The sequence below is a fragment of the Pelophylax lessonae genome, assembly GCF_965119305.1.
Source record: "Pelophylax lessonae genome assembly, chromosome: 2".
NCBI lineage: Eukaryota > Metazoa > Chordata > Amphibia > Anura > Ranidae > Pelophylax > Pelophylax lessonae.
This window is the reverse complement of record NC_138769.1, coordinates 132,522,569-132,536,340: the sequence shown is the minus strand read 5'-3', so window position 1 is coordinate 132,536,340 and position 13,772 is coordinate 132,522,569. Positions and strand designations below refer to the sequence as shown.

Genomic DNA, 13,772 nt, shown 5'->3' with positions numbered 1-13,772 from the left:
TACTGAGTAGATGGGTTATACGAGGGTTAGTGTATACAACTTTTTCTGTTAGTGTTCCAACCTCCTGTAGGCAGCAGTATAACATGACTGTTTCTGAACACCATATCTCTCAGTTGACTTAAATAAAATTATTTTACATTCGATAAAAAAAGTCCTATTTTTTCCTCTTTTAAAAAATGTATCATTTTTTATTTTTCAGGTTGCTCTTTCTGAGGCATAGCCATCCTTCCTGCACCATCAGATATGAACTGGAGTCATTGCCTGTTGACCCCACCAGGAGAATGTGTCCTGTGTCCTTCTAGGGGGGGGAGGGAGGAACACACAACTTCGCAATGTTGGTTTCTTCCAACCAAAGACATTTCAAGTGCCTGTAATTGATTTGTACATATTTATAAATAGGTACACTTAAAGAGGCTTGGTGCAAATGTACTGCATCGCAGGGACTTGTGTTTTACTCCCTGTACCTGTGGACTAGCCGTTGTTTTCTCGTGTAGATATGTTTAGTGGCTGTGTATAGTGGGCAGTATGACTTGCCTGATTGATTCATATGTTTAATGAATAAGTTCCTGATCTCAAGCAACACTGCACTTATTTGTTTTTCAGTATCTAGAGAAATTATATCTTTATTTGAATTAAAGGATGAAATGTTGCTGCTGCATGGAAAAGGCCTTTATTCTGTTAGCTGTATGTCTAAAAGCATCATTCTTCATAGCACACCAGCTCTGAAGTCTATATATCCATTAATTATCCAAATGTTGGTTTGAATGTAAAATCGTAATCATTACAGAAATAATGGGACCTATTTGCAAAGCCTCTATTTTGTATTGTATCCTACCGGGAGTATCTTTACCATTGACATCAATAAAATAGAGCAGAGCCACCTTTAGTGACTGTGGGACCCTGCTACATGTATTGGAGGTGTACTTTTTTTGCCATTTAGAAGAATTAAATTTAATTATTTACAGGATTTTAAAAACTCTGGAGATGGCAACTTTCATTCTTTGCAGATCATCTGCGCACCCCCCCCCCCCCCCCACATTTTCTTTTCATTGGTTACTTTGGAGAGGGCATACCAGATATAGTAGAATAAAACTGCAGTTGGCAGGAAAACGGTTGTAACAATGCAGTGGCTGCTTCCTTCTGCTGCCTACCAAACTCAGCTGTATGTAGCTTGCTTACAGTAACAGAAACAATTCAGTGTGTGGCCATTGAGAAGCAGATTGCCTGGGGTAGGCCAACCCAATTTTTTTTAAAGCTTATGGTAAATGCTGTTTTGCTCTCTACTAATGTTAACCCTGACTTCAAAGAAGGAAAAGGCAAATTGCTGTCTGGTTAAGTATATCTAAACTATCTTTAACGTCTTAAATTTGGAGGAATGTAGATTCCCTATAATGCTGGTTTTACACCTATCTTGTGGAAACCTAAAGTAATACATGAGTATGCATGCATTGCAGTGTGGTGCATTTTGGTTCAATTTGAATGGCACCATAATCTACAACCTGTGCTTAGCGGTACACTGCATTTTCAAATTTGCGCAGGTACATTTTATTGCTTTATATGTTTTATAGGTTTTGAAACATGTTACCATCTTAATAAAAATTATTTGCTGCCTTGAGACCATGGACCTCACACGAAAAGGGGCCCTGTGGCTAAACTAAACCAGCAGATTTAATACTGCACCACTTAGACTGTAGTGAAAATTTCTTTAGGCCCTAAAATATTAGCTGTGTTGTTTCTGTTCATTATACAAACTGCATTTTTTCGTAAAGCAAACCAAAAAAAGCAGCATAGAAGCTATTTTTATGTTTGGTAACGGATAGTGATGTCTACCCTTTTAAAGAGATCAGTTATGTAGATATGGTATATTCCAGGGGTTATGCTGTAGAACACAATAGACATACAGTTCAGCTAAGAGCCACAGGTGGCAATACCAGTCACTTCAGGTTTTCCTTCTAGTGTTTGTTCCTTGTCCTTGCTTGACAATGCAGCTCAGCCATGGAGAGGAGGCCCAGCACAATTCAACATGTCCTGTCTAATCAGCAATGAACAGTTTTGGGTTCCTTTTGAAATAATCCTTGTAATTGCCAATGCCAGCCGTCCTAGTTTTCATCAATGTTGTTTCCATCTGTCTTCAGTCTCCTGAACTATGGCCTCCGGTTTATGTGGAATGCTGTTTGGTTTTCTGAATAAAGCTATCCCTGGTACTGTGACTTTGACTTATCCTATATTTATTGTAAAAGAAAACGGGAAGAAAAATGGAGTTTATTAGCCTGATATAGAACGTGCATACCTAAAATAATAATGTTAAAAGTTTAGGATTGGGAGAACATATATAAGTATTTTATTTAAAATACAATACCACTTCTAAAAGTAATGAAGAATAAATATCAATGTTGGAGTTCCAGAAAATTGCTTCTGCAGTGGTAGAGTTTCCGTAGGCAATGAGCAACTTGATAGTAACATCTAAGCGTTTGACTTCCCTCTTCCTCTAGGTTGGGAAGTATGCACCTTCTCCCTCTTCCCCAAATGAGAGACACAGTTTGCACAGCACCCCCAGACTGTTGGTTGTCCTTTTTACAGGCTGCTCTGGGGAGAAAGTGGGCAGCGCCAAATGCTGAGTACACAAACAATGGGTGCAGCCTCTTCTCTCTGGATTTCCCTGCAAAGGTGACAAGGGGGAAGTAGTGCCACACGGTACAATAGTCCTAATATGCAGTGCTATAGTTACTGGGTGGTAAGGAGGTTCTAGCTGCTAGAAAGGTGCAGTCACGGGTGCTGGGTTTCAGTGGCAGTGGTGCTGGAATGCAGGCAGGTTCAGTGTTAAGGGCGTAAACTTCTGGACTGTATCACCTTCTGATCCAAGTTATGTGCAAGAGTTAAGTTAGTATGGGGAAGGAGGCCATTGGGATTAGGTTATTTAAAAGTATAGATTGCCTTTATGCCTCAACACACATTAAAGAGGTTAGAAACCCTCTTTTGTTTTTATTAAAAAAAAAAAAAAAACATGCCTATACTTACCTGCTTTGTGCAATTTTTTTTGCACAGATCAGCCCTTATTCTCCTCTTCTGGGGTGCCCCCTGACGTTTCAGACCCCTCTTCATCGGATGCACCCACAGAAAGTTGCTTTTTATACGGGCACCCATGTGGGCTCGCTCCCGAGTCCTGCTGCTGCATCTATTGACAAAGCGGGACTCGGCCACTCCCTGTCACTGGATTTTATTGACAGCAGCATATTAATCTGTCCAATGAGGAGAGAGAGAGCGGCTGGACCTGCTGCGCTTGTGCACATCGCTGGATCGGCTCTGGTAATAAAAAGGGGGGGTCTAGAGGGAGTTGCAGCACAGAAGATTTTTCACCTTAATGCATAGAATGCACTTAGGTAATAAACGTTGAGACTTTACAACCACTTTTACCTGCAGACAATTGAACAGCATAATGTGAAGGCGATCTGCACTGTGCAGAATGAATCTGCACTGTGCTGAATGTGGTATGAGGACTTAGGAAAGACATCCCAAAACAGCAAGGCAACATGTGCTTTCCATATGTTTTTTTGAGAGACCTTTAGTTTAGATTAAATCTCAGCTGCTACATTATGTTTGAGATCCTAGCAGACAGGTTTAAAGCAGTAAAGCTTTGAATAAGTTGGACAGTTTTATTGTTCAAAGAATCATCATGCAGAAAGGATAAGGAACTTTCATGCTGCATTTTCTGAAAGTTTTTAAACCCCCCCTTCTTTTTTTTTTTTTTTTTTTTTTACTGTGCAGCTCAAACTCATCCTCTGGCTTCTCCACTGTATAGTCGCAGTTCTGGCACCTAGTCCACCAGCAGTCCTGCTGCAATCTTTACCTGCAGCTGGCACGTCTTCTATTTTGTGCTGCCTGTGTTGTAGAAAAACACTGCCTTTTAAATCTCTGCAGATTGATGTTGCCCTGCTGCATAGAAAGTCTAAGCTTCTACTGTGCATGCATAGGAGGCAGTACCCACACTCTGGAGTTAATGGCTTTGCTGCTGATCTCGTCTAATTTTCTGTGGTCCCCATACATACCAACAATCTGCTCCTGGCACAGAATGTTTCCCATTGCTAATAATTTATCAACTGCACTCTTCAGTAGATCTTGTAACATTATGTAGGAGCCAGAAATAAGCTATTTGTGACAGGAGACTTCCAGTGTTGGGAGCCTATTTTTGATATCTGCAAAGATCACTGCAGGCTTGCAGCACTAAATAAATGGCAGTTGGTGCTCTGGGGCTAGTGTGGATCTTTTAGGATAACCCAAAATGGTGGTAATAGGTGATGCAGGTAGGAAATAATGTCGCTACTATGCATGAGCTGTAGCATCAAGGTTTAAATACTGTATAAATCCAGCCCTATCTACAACAGCCATACCCAGTGGGAAACACATCTAGAGTAGGTGTCTGTTGCAATGGGATATAGCCCACTAATTTCTGACCTTGTCAGCTCACGCCGCCTACTACCACCCAGGGAGTTACAGCTGACAGGGTTATCACACCACCCTCCTCCCCAGTGTCATCACTGTGCCTGCACCACCAGCCCACCCCTATCCTCTCACCACTATACCTAAAACCTCCCTCACTGCTTCTCCCATATGCCTTTACCTCACTTGCCAAAAATTCCAATGCCCTTCCATATTAAATCCTAGAGGAATGGTTGCACCTTTATTCTAGTTTTTCTCCTAAAGGGGAATCTGTCATGACAAATTAGCTGTCATTACGGATTTTTTTTTTTTAACCTGCAGATGCTTGAGCAGGTACCCTCACCGCTTTTGTATTACTAAATGAGTCACTGCTACAGAAGTTAGCAGTCAGTGAATTGTCAGAGCACCTGATATGCACCAAGAGGTCCTGAAGCTTATACCTTCAGAACAAATTTAAGCTCCCATACTTTGCCTAACAAGAGTCTGGTTTTATTCTTTACCATGGAAGGAAAAAGAGGGGCAGGGGTACGCCTCTGTCAAAAATAATGTAAGGGTGGTAGCGAGGATTGACCTTATGGAAGGGATGAGGGCGGAGGTGGAATCCGTGTGGGTAGAACTCCATAAGGAAGAAGTAAGGGGGAAAGTAATAATGGGGGTATGTTATAGGCCTCCCAACCAAATGGAGGAGGTGGAGCTGGAATTTTTATCACAGTTGGGAATAGTGGCAAAGCAGGGACAAGTCATTGTAATGTGGGACTTCATTTATCCCGATATTGACTGGCAAGAGGGGACTGCACATTCATTAACCACTTTAGCCCCAGCCACCGCAGTAGGCTGGCTCTCCCAGGCAAAGCCCCTTACATGTACGGCGCTCGCCTGGGAGGAGCTAGGGGGCGATCATTCACCGCCGGAGGTGCGCTCCCACCCCCGCTCGTCAGTGGGGAAGCTAGTGCGTGTGACAGGCGGCTCCGATGGCCGCCGGCCACTCGCGATCTCCCGCCGCTGACAGAGGACGGGTGGCTGATGTAAACACAGCCGTCCATACTTCTCCCTGAAGTTATCACAGATGTCATGTGACCCTGATATATAGGATCACATGTCTCGTCTGTGATGACTTCACAAGCCACCCCCCAACCACAACAAGAATCATGCCCCTAGGGTCACGTTTAACCCCTTGATCACCCACAGGGTTAATGCCTTCCCTGCCAGTGTCATTATCACAGTAACAGTGCATATTTTTAGCACTGATTACTGCAGTAATGTCACTGGTACCCCCAAAAATGTCAGTTGGGGGTCCGATCTGTCCGCCCCAATGTCGCAGTCCCGCAATTAATCGCAGATCGCCGCCATTACTAGTGAAAAAAAAACAATAAAAATGACAAATCTTTCCCGTAGTTAGTAAACGCAATAACTTGTGCGCAAACCAATCAAAATACGCTTATTGCGTTTTTTTTTTTTACCAAAAATATGTAGCAGAAAACAAATTGGACTAAAATGTTAAAAATTTTCGATTTTTACTTTTTTTTTTGAGAATTTCATATAAAAGAATGTTTTTTTTTTTTCAAAATTTTCGCTTTTTTTTTTGTTTATAGCGCAAAAAATACAAATGGCAAAGGTGATCAAATACCACCAAAAGAAAACTCTATTTGGGGAAAAAAGGATGTCAATTTTGGGTACAGCGTCGCACGACCGCGCAATTGTCCGTTAGTCACGCAGTGCCAAATCGCAAAATAGGGCCTGGTCATTGAGCAGCCAAAATCCTCCGGTCTGAAAGTGGTTAAAGGCCCGTCATTTCATGAATGTATTACAGGACAACTACATGTCTCAGTTGATGGATTCTCCTACTAGAAAAAATGCATGATGCTAGATCTGGTAATTGCGAACGACCCAGGTCTAATCACAGATGTAGAAGTCCGGGACAACTTGGGTTCTAGTGATCACAGGATGATCACATTTAGCGTAAATCATTAGATAGCAAGACAAGAGGGGAACATAAGAACCCTAAACTTCAGAAGGGCAAACTTTCCGGAACTGTGCTCAATAATAGAGAAAATAAATTGGGATCAAATCCTAGGAATATTGAACACGGAGGAAAAATGGGAAAGCTTTGGGAAGATATTAAACAAAAGTATCTCACAGTGCATTCTAACGGGAAATACATTTAGAAGAGCCAAGGTGGCTAAACCGTAATGTAAAAAAAGCTTATTAGAAAAGAAAAATGGCCTTTAAGGAATGTAAATCGGAAGGGACATTATCGGCTTTCCACCAATACAAGGAATCTAATAAGAAATGTAAAAAAGAAATCAAGACGTCTAAAATTGACTTTGAGAGACACATAGCAGAGGAAAGTAAAAAAAAAAACCCTAAGAAATTCTTTAAATATACTGATAGCAAAAAAGGGAGGTCAGAGCACATTACTCACAGAATTAACGATGATGGGAGGATGGTTACAGGGGACACAGAGAAGGCAACTGTACTAAATGCTTTCTTCTCAGTTTTTACAAAGGAAAAAGAGGGGTATACTGACCATGACTGTACGGTTAGTGGCACATCACAGTACTTGCCGCTATGGCTAACAGAGGGTGAAATAAAGGAAAGACTTGATAATATTACCACAAATAAATCACCAGGACTGGGTGGCTTGCACCCAAGAGTACTCAAATAACTCAGTAGGGTTATAGCTAGACCATTGTTCCTGATCTTTGCAGACAGTATTTTGACAGGAACTGTACCAGGTGACTAGAGGAAAGCCAATGTGATACCAATATTCAAAAAAGGGCAGAGGCATATCCCAGGAAACTATAGGCCAGTCAGCCTGACGTCAATAGTATGTAAACTACTGAAAGGGTTGATAAGGGACCATAGCCAAGAATTTGCTATGGACATTCGATACTGTTCCCCACAAACGCTTAATCTACAAACTAAGGTCTGCAGGCATCGACCACAAGATTTGTTCTTAGATAGAAAACTGGTTACAGGGGCATGTCCAAAGGGTGGTCTGGAGTGGTAAGTGGGGTCCCCCAAGGCTCAGTCCTGGGACCAATTTTGTTCAATAAATTCATAAATAACATAGAGGGCGGGATCATTAGCTCAATCTCAGTTTTTGCGGATGACAAAAAAAATAGGCAGGGCAAGAACTTCTTATCAAGATATAGAAATCTTACAGAATGACCTGAACAAAATAACAGAGTGGTCAACTACATGGCAAATTAGGTTTTTGTGGAGAAATGTAAGGTATTGCACGTGGGGGCTAAAAACATAAACACAAAATACGCTTTAGGGGGGGAACTTGTGGGGTGAATCAAGAATGGAGAAAGATCTGGGAGTCTTAATGGAAGATAGGCTAAGCAATAACATGCAATTTCAAGCTGCATCTGCCAAAGCCAGCAGAATATCAGCATGCATAAGGAAGGGGATATAGTCTAGAGATAAAGCTTTAATCCTACCACTTTATAAAACCATGGTCCAGCCACATCTGGAGTACTCTGTCCAGTTCTGGTCGCCAATCCTCAGAAAGAATGTGCTGGAACTGGAGACAGTCCAAAAAAAGGCAACTAAACTAATTGGGGGATTCGAGGGCCTTACTTATAAGGAGCAAGCACAATTTATTCTCCCTAGAGAAGAGACGCCTGAGAGGGGGATATGATAGCGATTTACAAATACCTCAATGGTGATCTCAGCATAGGTAAAAAATGATTTAGTCTCAAGGACTGTAAGAGGACACATGGCCACACAATGAGATTAGAGGAGAGGCAGTTTTACCTTAAGCTACGTAAGGGGTTTTTCACTTTAAGGGCAATAAGATTGTGGAACTCTCTTCCACAATTGATGGTAGCTGCAGGGAGTATAGCTACTTTTAAAATACTCTTGGACTTGCATTTCAAAGATCACAACATTCAGGGTTATGGGAAATTAATACGTCCACACACACCTACACAGGTTGAACTGGATGGACTGTTGTCTTTATCCAACCTCAACTACTATGCAACTATGATGTGGTAAATACACACCAGGAGAGGGCAATTTAAATTTCTCTGTCGCTCATTGACAGACGCAGACTTCTTGATTAATATCAGTAGGGATATACTGCCCCCTACAGGAGTAGGACACTAGGCAGGAAAAAAGTTCTGGCCACACCTTATGGGCAGTCCCAGGGGGTATATCCTCTCTCTCCCTGCTACAGGATGTCAGTTTTTTTCTGCCTAGTCAGGAGTAAGGACCTAAGTTCCTTGCTGGGATCTCTGGTCCTGGCAAGCTTTTTTTTTAGATAAATCTTTTTTTTGTTTTTTTCAGTTGGGTCTCATCCTTTTGTTCGATGAGTCCTTGATGCTTCTGGTTGGCTCCGGTTGGGCCTTCTGGATTGGATTTTTATTTCTGTTATCCCACCCCTCATTTGTGGCACTGCTTTGGGACATCCCTACTGATATTAATCAAAAAGTCTGCATCTGTCAATGAGCGACAGAGAAAATTGGATTTTTGACTTACCGTAAAATCCTTTTCTCTTAAGCTCATTGACAGACGCAGGACCCGCCCCTCTATTTTTGAGTTGGTTTGGGTTGAATTCTCTGACACTGCTTTGTTACATAACTGACATCCTGTAGCAGGGAGAGAGAGGATATACCCCCTGGGACTGCCCATAAGGTGTGGCCAGAACTTTTTTCCTGCCTAGTGTCCTACTCCTGTAGGGGGCAGTATATACCTACTGATATTAATCAAGAAGTCTGCGTCTGTCAATGAGCTTAAGAGAAAAGGATTTTACGGTAAGTCAAAAATCCAATTATGGCTGCGTTTTGGAACATAGGCCATGCTAGTGGCAGGATCCTGCATGGAAGATATGCCTGGACAAGAGAAGGAGGCAGCAGGAAGCATTTGAAACCCTGGTGGTGGCAAACCATTCTGTTTCGTTGACATGCAGGCCTGGAGATATCAATTAATATCATCCCTGGCCTGCAATTCTCTTTCACTAATGAATCCTGGCAAAATTGGGAGTAAGCTGCTGCAGTACACCACACAAGCATCAGTGTGATCTGTAAAGATGTTCCTTGTTGGTGACACCTCTTGCTGCTTATGGACCTGTGTCAGCAGTTGCAAGCGGTCTTCATATATGTCTGTTAGGGATGGACCGAACGGCCACCTGTTCGGTTCGCACCAGAACTTTTGAACATCTCAAAACTTCAAAACTGAATAACAAACTCCATTGAAGTCTATGGGACTCTAACTGGAAAAATCAAACATGCCCATTTTGAAAGCTTATATGCAAGTAATTGGGCATGCAATGGTTATGGAGGTACAGGTACTGCCCTGGGGGAAATGTATCAATGAAAAAAAAGTTTGTAAAAAACTTCATTTTCAAATGAGCAGTGATTTATTGATGCTTAAAGTGAGAAATAAAAAATTCCTTTCAATATAGGTCCTGGGGGGGGGGGTCCCCTTAGTCTACCTGTAAAGTGGCACATCTGTAGAAATAATTGCATTTATGAAGCCAGAAAAAATTATATTTTCCCTGCAAGCTTTATTTTGTAAACAACAGCTTGGGGAGACAGTCTGTATGATGAGGCCAAAATGTAGTGCACCGGGAACAAGATTAGAGATTTTTTGGATAAATTCTGGTGTCTCTTCCGCAGACTTTGGATAGAAGTAACAGGTGTGGAAAAATTGGTCTTTGTGTGTCGAAGGTGCCTTCCCACCGTAACTCTATAGAGGCTTGATGAAAGCAAGATTTGCCTTGCTGTCAAAAATTAAAATGATATGCACCTGTCAAACAGGTGCGGAAAAATTGGTCTTTGGGTGTTAATTGTGCCCATGAAACCTACACCAAAAAAATTCTTCCAGATTAAATCCACACCCACAACACTAGGCAGCCTAGAAGTTTTGCCGTGATTCCACATCCCAAAATCACTGGTGACATTGGCATCAGGGGCTTGTAATTGCTGCTGGTAATCCAGGACTGATTCATTTTGATAAATGTCGGACAGTCCACGGAGTCTGTGGACAGACACGTTCTATTATCTGTATTAAAACCTCCAGCAGCACTGAATGCCCATTCGGAAAACACGCTGGATGCAGGGCACTCCAGCAGCTCAATTGCATACTGGGCAAGTTATGGCCAGTGGTCTATTCTCATGACCCAGTGGATCATCAACTGGAAAGCTCTCCATCTCTGTTTTCGGCCCTAGATAATCGCCCATCATATGATGCAGACGCTGCCGATGGGATGTGGAAGCTGAGAGCCCTGGCGAGGACTAAAAAAATTGTGAAATGCATCACTTAGGCGGCCCCCTTCTCCAACGCTCCTCTCTTGACCAACAGAAGCGTTAAAACTACATTTTCCACGACATGGTGTCTGCATAAAGTGGGCCTTGAGAGGAAAGGAAGTCATCCTCTTCCTCCTGCTGCTCTGCTTCGAGTGCTCTGTCCATATTGCCATGCAGAGTCTAATCCAGCAGGAACACAGCAGGGATTGTGTCACTAATGCATGCATTGTCACGGCTCACCAACCTTGTGGCCTCCTCGAATGGTGACAGTACATTGTATGCATCCTTTGGCATGGGAAAAAATAGCCGAGTCGTTGTGCCATACTCACACAGGTACTCGTTGACGGCCCTCTGCTGCATGTGCAGCCTCTGCAGCATTGCCAAAGTCGAACTCGACCTGGTGGGCATGTCACAAATCAAGCGGTTTATGGGCAGATGCAATACCTGCTGAATTTCAGCCAACCGAGCACTGGCTATGTTTGACTGCCTGAAATGGCTACATACTCTTCTGGCCTGCTTTAGCAGATCTTTCAACCCTGGGTACCTATTTAGGAAACGCTGCACCACTAAATTGAGGACGTGTGCCAGGCATGTCACGTGTCAACTTTCCATGTCTATGGGCGGACAGGAGGTTTATGCCATTATCGCACACCACCATTCTTGGCGCCAGCTTGTGTGGCATGAACCACCTCTGGGCCTGCCCCTGCAGAGCTGCAAGAATCTCTGCTCCGGTGTAATTCCTGTCCCCTAGTCACACCAACTGAAGCAATGCATAGCACCTTTTAGCCTAACTCATTGAATAGCCCCTGGAATGCATAGGGGGTACTTGTGGTTCGTAGGACAATTCAGCAGAGGAGGGCATGGAGGATGGGGTAGAGCTGACAAATCTTGCATCATCACCACTAGCTGTATTGGGATGTGGTGGCACAACAAGCTGCAGCACTGAGCCTTGTCCTGCATCCTTCCGAATTGCAAGCAGAGTTACCCAGTGTGCTATGAATGAAATATAGCGTCCCTAACCATGCTTGCTGAATCACGTGTCAGCAGTAACGTGGACTTTGCGGCTGACTGCCTTGCCCAACGATGACACAATATTGCCTTCCACGTGATGGTACAGAGCTGGAATGGCCTTATGTGAAAAGAAATACAGACTGGGAACCTGCCATTGTGGTACAGCACATTCTGAAGATTCACAAAAGGGGGCAGAAACCACCAGACAGAAAGGCAGAAGTTGTAAAGCCAGCAGCTTTGACAAGCTTGCATTTAGACACTGGGCATGTGGATGGCAGTGACTGTATTTTTTTTTCGCTGCAGCAGATGGGGCAGAGAAATTTGCCAGCTATAGTGGACAGCTGGTGTTGTGCTAGTGGCAGATGTGCTGTAAGGACCTGGGACACGAGGTATAGCGGGGGTAGACTGAGGAGAGTAAGGAGAACCAGAATTGCGTCCCTTTTGTGTGGCTTTCAGGTGCTCTTGCCAACAGGCTGAGTGGTGAGAGGTTAAATGCCTTGTCAAGCATGTGGTACCCAAATGGCTGGTGTTTTTGTCACGCTTGATTTGCTTGAGACAAAGTTTGCTAATTGCAACAGTGCGATCGGCTGCACATGTGCTAAAAAAGGCCCAGACAGCTGAGCTGTGGGAAGGGTACCGGTAAATAACAGCTCCACAATGTGATGGAATATATTTTCTGCTCTCTACACTTCTATGATGGCTGCCTCGTTAGGCTTTTGCCTTAACCTCACTTTCCTCTTCTGCTCTATACGGCACCCAAATCGTGTCAGTGACATCATCATCATCTCCTCCATCCTCATTACCACTGGAGACAACTTGGCAACATGTTGCGGTTGTGGGAACATGACTGCCAATTTGTGTACCAGTGTTCTTCCCTCTCTGTAGGCTCCTGTTCTACCTCCCTCAACTTCAGAAGCAACATCTGAATCAAGTAATAACTGTGCATCATCAAGGAGCAAATGGCTGATGCTGTATTCAAATAACTCAGCTGACTACTCCATGCCTGATGCTGGGGATTTGGCAGGAATAGCTGTGGACAAGGAGGCAAATTTAGCCACGTTGGCAGCTGCAGTGGCCTGCACACTAGTCTCTGCTTGTGTCAAGGAGGATGAAGAGGGTTTAGTAAGCCAGTTCACTACCTCCTCTGCATGCTGTGGCTGGATAGCACAGACAACATCACTTAACAGAGGAAATTATGCCCTGCCTGAGGACTGACCACATCCACCTTTGGGTGTGGATACACACGCTGTTGGCCCCCTCACAGTGCCATGGGAACGTCTGCCTCTCCTTGTTGGCCTCCCAGACATGATGGGTAGGTGCTTATTAACAAAATGTAATAAAGATGTGGAAATATGTGCAAGGCTGCACTTTAATCAATGGAAAGTGGTGTTTGGTGCACTTTAACCTGAGTACTCACTACACAGACACACTCCACTGACACACTACAATAAACTGCAGTAAAACTGCACTAACGCACAGAAATATACTGCGTTAAATGTGCAGTAATGCACAGAATTATACTGCGTTAAACTGCACCTAACGCACTGAAATATACTGCATTAACCACTTACCGCAAATTGACATTGGCTGCAATAAGTGGTTGTACCGGGGTGATGCCTGCAGCTAGAGGCATTATCCCGGTACCATTTTTTAGAGCCAGCGGTCGGCTTTCAGGTGGTAATGACCGATGTGGCTCAGGAGCCGCTCGATTGTTACCCCAGCGAGCGGGAGGGGATGCCCCCCCCTTTCGCGGCTCTGCCGTCCCACGGGGAGACCCAAGCAACCAGCCGGCTGCTTGGAGTCCCAATAAAAGCCGGATGCGGCTTCGATCAGGTCTCCGATGTTGTAACCCGGAGGTGGCGTCCATGACGTCACGTCCGGGTTACTTGGCTGCTAATGGCGCCAAATTTAAAAAGTGAGAGTATTCAAAAATGCAGTTTTCAGCATTTTGAATACATTGAAGTGTAGTGGAGGGGGTCTAGGGTCTTTTAGACCCACGATTCCTCCATAAAGAATACCTGTCACTGCCTATTCCTGTCACAAGGAATTACATTGCTTGTGACAGCAATA

General features: G+C 43.7%; 1 protein-coding gene across 1 annotated transcript in view; it reads left to right on the top strand.

Annotated features, from left to right (window-relative positions):
* TMEM248 (transmembrane protein 248) overlaps nucleotides 1-650 on the top strand; it is a 165,256-nt gene extending 164,606 nt beyond the window's left edge. Inside the window, exon 7 of the mRNA XM_082244959.1 lies at nucleotides 200-650. Within this exon, the coding sequence (XP_082101085.1) occupies nucleotides 200-220 (21 nt within the window). The 3' untranslated portion in view covers nucleotides 221-650. The remainder of the gene's footprint in view (nucleotides 1-199) is intronic.
* Nucleotides 651-13,772: the final 13,122 nt, after the last annotated feature.